Source organism: Alligator sinensis, unplaced genomic scaffold (genome assembly GCF_000455745.1).
Source record: "Alligator sinensis unplaced genomic scaffold, ASM45574v1 scaffold463_1, whole genome shotgun sequence".
Lineage (NCBI taxonomy): Eukaryota > Metazoa > Chordata > Crocodylia > Alligatoridae > Alligator > Alligator sinensis.
The window spans coordinates 397,256-402,259 of record NW_005842584.1 but is presented as its reverse complement, the minus strand read 5'-3'; the positions used below and the strand labels follow the sequence as shown (position 1 = coordinate 402,259).

Below are 5,004 nucleotides of genomic sequence, written 5' to 3'. Positions count from 1 at the left end.
GGACAATCCCCATAGCAGAGCACAGGCATCACTGAAGCAGAGTAGGGAACACCCCCAGCCCGGCTGCCTCGGCCCGGGGCCCAACTGCTCCCAACCTGCAGGGACAGACCAGGCTGTGGCTGCGGCACAAGCCAAGCCCAGGGAGGGGCTTGCAGCCCCCCGCCTCCAGCCCAGCAGCCAGGCCCAAGGTGGGCAGGGCAGCACCGGCTGCCCCCTCCCCTGCCAGGTGCGCCGTGCAGGCACTAGGACCCAGCCCTGCTGCCCAGGTGTGCATGCAGAAAAACCTGTCTGGGCTGGGGCTCCCGGCCTTCCTGGGCCCTGCGTCCTGGGGAGGGCAGGCAGGGCAGAGAGTCCATGGAGGGGCCCCCCTGCGCCTGCAGGGACACAGACAGGACCATGGGCTCCTTCGTGGAGCCCACCGAGGATGCCCAGCAGCCCAGGTGAGTGCCCACTTTGTGCCTCCAGCTTCGGTGGCTTCTGACAGGTAGCACCGCCCCCTAGGATCAGGGCTGCCGGGCCCCGATCCTGCGCCCCTGCTTGCCAGGGCTCCTGGCTCAGCCCCTGCTTGTTTATGGCTCTGACTGGGAGTGTCCCGACCCACGGGCACTTGCTTCCACGGAGGTGCCCTGGGAGTGCCACGGCGCTGGGGGCAACCGCTCCCCTGCTCTGCTCTCACCCCACAAGTAACCTGGGGCTTGCTCGTGCTTGGAGCTGCACAAACCCCACCGGACCTTTACTTCTAGCCCCTCACACCCCAGGGAGGCTTGTAACCCCCCCCCCCCCACACACACACCCCACCCCCAAACCCCTCTGCCTGTTGACAGCTCAGGACCTGATGCTTTCCAAAGCAATAGGGGATGCCCCCACTTTGGCGGAGCCAGCCTGGAAGGCGCTCGGTGGGGTGAAATACAGACACTGTGGAAGACAGGGGCAAAAATTCCCACTTTCCCTGTGGGGTCGAGGTTTGCTCCTATGTGTTCAGACAGTGTCGGGCCTCAATCATTTCTGCCAGTCCAGCTGTTGAAGGTGTCTTTTATAGCAGTGCTGCTCTCACCTGGAGTCTCAGGTAGAAGCCAGGAGTCATCCTCAACCATCCTGAGACTGACTCGGGAGCAGAGCAATGTTTGCAAGCCTCCCTTCCTCCCCTACCAGGATTTTAAACACCTGGGTTAGAGCTTTTCCTTCTCAGGCTTTTCACTGCAGCCACAGAAACCAGGACTTGTCTTTTTCTGGAAGTGCAAGTTGAGGCTTTCCCCATCCTCACGTGACTCCAGGAGCCGAGGCTTTGAGAGAAGCTCTGGCTCAGGACTGGCTGTTTTACTGGTAGTCACCCCCTGCTATCTGTGAGAAGGCTGATTACTTTAGGGCCCCAGGCCAGGTCTCAGGAGGGTGCTGGCCAGGGGCAGAAGTGTTTTCAGGTGGTCAGGGAGCAGTTAGGGCTGGGACTGGCACAGCCGGGCTGGCGTTGAGAACACAGCTCCAGGAACCCAAACCTGCCTGTGTCAGCCCAGTGCCCAGCCTGGGTTTGCCATGTTGGGGGTAGCACACACAGTAATGATGGAGGGATGCACGCCAGCCTCCAAGGCTCTGTGTGCATCGGGGTGCATCAGCCTCAGGGGTTTCCTCCAGGTGCACTGGGGTGCATCAGGCTCAGGGGTTTCCTCTGGGTGCATCAGGGGGCATTCGCCTCAGGGGTTTCCTCTGGGTGCATCAGGGTGCATCAGGCTCAGGGGTTTCCTCCAGGTGCATCGGGGGCATCAGCCTCAGGGGTTTCCTCCAAGGTGCATAGGGGTGCATTGGCCTCAGCGGTGCCGCCCCGTTAATCTGAGGGTGGAGGAATGAGACAGGAAGTGATAGGGCCTCAGGTCCCACCTCTTTGGGCTGAAAGAAAAACGGGTGATGTAATGTTATGGTTGCCTTGGCACTGGGCCGCTCAGGGAGGACTTAATAAACTGGTCTAGTTGGGCAACAGCACTGGGGATTGTATGAGAGCTGGTGGGGGGCCAGGAAGCCAAGACCCCCTGGCCCAGGGAAGGCCACAGCCCCCCTGTGCAGCTCCTGGCACCCTGGAGACCATGTCTGTCTCTGGCACTGAGCAGCTAGGTGGCCTGGGGCAAGTCACTTAGCCCCACCAAGCCCCACCTATAACCCAGGGATAAAGGCAGAAGGGGTGTCCTGGCTCACAGGCTATTGCCCTTCTTGGGAGCCCACCGAACAGGTAACAGAAGCTGCTTGGAGAGGAAGAACCAGGCCTGACCCAGCCAAGCCAATCTAGGAGCAGGAGAAGCACTGCAGAGACCTGAGCAGTGCAAACAGCAGCACCCAGAGGTCCCCTGCACCCACCACCTCATCTGACTCACTCAAGGCTGCCTGCAATCACCTGTTCTTCCCCCCCCCAAGCCACGTCAGAGCCTACCCGCTGCCCTGCCTGTCTGCGGGCACCTCCCCGTGAGTCATGCCCCAGCCTGCAGGAGCCCCAGCGCCAGGGAGGGGCTGGGCGTGTGCGGGGCAGGCGCTGCTCACCCCAAAGGAATGTGTTGTCAAAGCAGAGAGGGTGTTTGCATCCTCTTCAGTCACTATCACATCAAAGGTGGCTGGGTACCAGATCTAGATGGGCCCAGTGCCCTCGCAGCATCCCAGCTCCCTGCTCCAGGTCGATGGAGGGGCAGGGGGCAGCTGGATCTTGGTGGGGAAGGAACCGCAGGCAAGCAGGGCTCAGCTGTTGATGCCCTGGTGTGGAAGTGGGGTGTGGAAGACGCTGTAAGGCCAGCAAGGGAGAGGGCAGCCCCTAGGATAGGGTGTATGCGTCAGCCACCTACCCTGTGTCCCAGGGGTGCGTGGGGCCAAGGCAATGTGCAATGCAGCGAGCTCTCTGAGTGCTGCAGTGCTGGGCCAGGCACTAGGCAGGGACCAGGCATCCCCTTTCCCCCGGAGCTCCCATCCCAGCCCCACGAGGCAGGCGCTGGCAGAGGGGGCCTGGCAGGCTGAAGAACGCCAGTGTCCTGCTGTCCTGCCCCTGCTGCACCTGCCACGTGCTGCCTGGCATCACTGGGCTCAAGGAAAGCGAGCATCAGAGGCTCGCATGGCCCACGAGGGTTTGCTTCTGTTCCCCACACACAGCCCAGCCGGCATGCACATCACAAGAGGCTGTCCTGGGCCTGGCCCCATCGTGGGCACAGCCAGGTCCTAAGTCAGTCCAGTTCCCAGGCCAGGAGGGAGTCCCATGCTAGAGAAGTGGGGCTGGCAGGGCCCTGGGCTGGGGCTGGGGGCACTGGCCCCAGCACAGGGAGGGGCTGGGCTGGGCTGGGCTGGGTCTCCCTTCATCACAGGACTCCAGGAGCTGGAGTACAAGAGTCCTGGGGCCATCCAAGCAGGTGGCCCCCGGGCAATGGGGGGCACAGCCAGCTCTGCTGCTGCCGCCTGAGGCCCATGGGCTCCTCTGCTGGCCCCACAGATACCAGAAGACCCTGGAGCAGCCGGGCCCGAGCGAGCGGGCGCAGGGGGACGCCTCCATCCCCGACATGGAGCTGAAGGAGGAGTGGCAGGACGAGGAGTTTCCCCAGTGAGGAGCCGTGGGAGCAGCACGGGGTGGGGAAGAAGGGAAACTGAGGCACAGAGCGAGGCGGGGAGTAGCCACATGGTGCCAAAGGAGGCCCCCACAGAGCCTGGCCTCCCTCCCTACCCCTGGGCTCTCCAGTGACCCCGCAAGAGAGCCCAGGAGTCCCAGCTCCCCAGGCCTGGCCACTCAACCCTGCTCCCCCGCACCCAGGTCCAGGGATAAAAACTGGGTGTCCATCCCCCTCCTCCTGGCTGAGCTGCCCCCACTACCAGCCTGGCCGGGGGGGGGTGCAGCCCCTGACCCATCCCTCCCCCAACTCTGTTGCAGACCGCTCCCAGAGGACGGCTCAGAGGAAGAGCTGGAGGTGACCAGCACTGAGCAGTGCCCAGGTGGGGCCGGGCTGGCAGGGGGTGTGGAGCAAGAGGGCAGTGGGAAGGCAGCTGAGTGGTCCTGGGGGCAGGTGAGGAGGCAGAGGGCCTGCAGGTCTCGGCTCCCCCAGTGCAGGAGGTTTGGACGTGAGAGAAGCAGGGGGTCAGGGGCCTGGACCGGGCACCCACCAGCCCCCTTGTGCCCCCCAGCAACCCCCAGCACCCTGGAGCTGTGCGGGAGCCACGTGTGGCCGTGTCTCCCGGGCCCACGCCCGACGGCAGCCTTGATGTGGACGTGGACGCGCTGGACACGCCGTCCGAGAGCGAGCTCCTCGATGGCTTCGAGTGGGAAGGTGGGCCAGGGGGCTGGACTGGACGCCCGGGTTTGGGGGCTGGGAGCAAGGGGACATTTACTGGGGGCAACAGAGTCTGGGGCTGGTGCTTGGAGGCTGGGTAGTGGAGAGAAGCTGGTGGGGCAGGACTCCTGGGTCCTCCTCCCTGCTCCAGGAGGGGGATCTTGTGTTTAAAAGAGCCAGGGGAGGAGGGGGGTCTAGGACACCTGGGTTCTGTCCCTACCCCTGGGTCAGAGGCCTGGGGTGGGTGGAGGCCGGGGCGGGGGCAGGGGATGCTGAGACGAGGTGCCGGCGCGCCGTGCTTCCCCAGACGACCTGCCGCGGGTGCGACGCCTGGCCAGCAGCCTGTCGGAGGGGCGTGTGGTGGACGTGGACGACCCTGAGGGGCGCCGCTGGCGGCTCTTCCTGTCCGGCGAGCAGGAGCAGAGGGTGGACATGAGTGTGGTGGAGCCCTACACCCGCGTCATCTCCCACGGAGGTACCGGCCCCCGGCGCGCCGTGCTTCCCCAGACGACCTGCCGCGGGTGCGACGCCTGGCCAGCAGCCTGTCGGAGGGGCGTGTGGTGGACGTGGACGACCCTGAGGGGCGCCGCTGGCGGCTCTTCCTGTCCGGCGAGCAGGAGCAGAGGGTGGACATGAGTGTGGTGGAGCCCTACACCCGCGTCATCTCCCACGGAGGTACCGGCCCCCGGACGCCTGGGGTCCACATGTGGCTCGGGGGCTG

At 64.7% G+C, this 5,004-nt stretch overlaps 1 protein-coding gene across 1 annotated transcript in view; it reads left to right on the top strand.

Moving 5' to 3' along the window:
- Positions 1-269: 269 nt before the first annotated feature.
- The window catches only part of BNIPL (BCL2 interacting protein like), a 10,268-nt gene continuing 5,533 nt past the window's right edge, over positions 270-5,004 (top strand). Inside the window, 6 exon segments of the mRNA XM_006032740.2 lie at positions 270-440; positions 3,455-3,562; positions 3,887-3,948; positions 4,138-4,164; positions 4,167-4,280; positions 4,591-4,758. Of these exon segments, the coding sequence (XP_006032802.2) occupies positions 355-440; positions 3,455-3,562; positions 3,887-3,948; positions 4,138-4,164; positions 4,167-4,280; positions 4,591-4,758 (565 nt within the window). The 5' untranslated portion in view covers positions 270-354.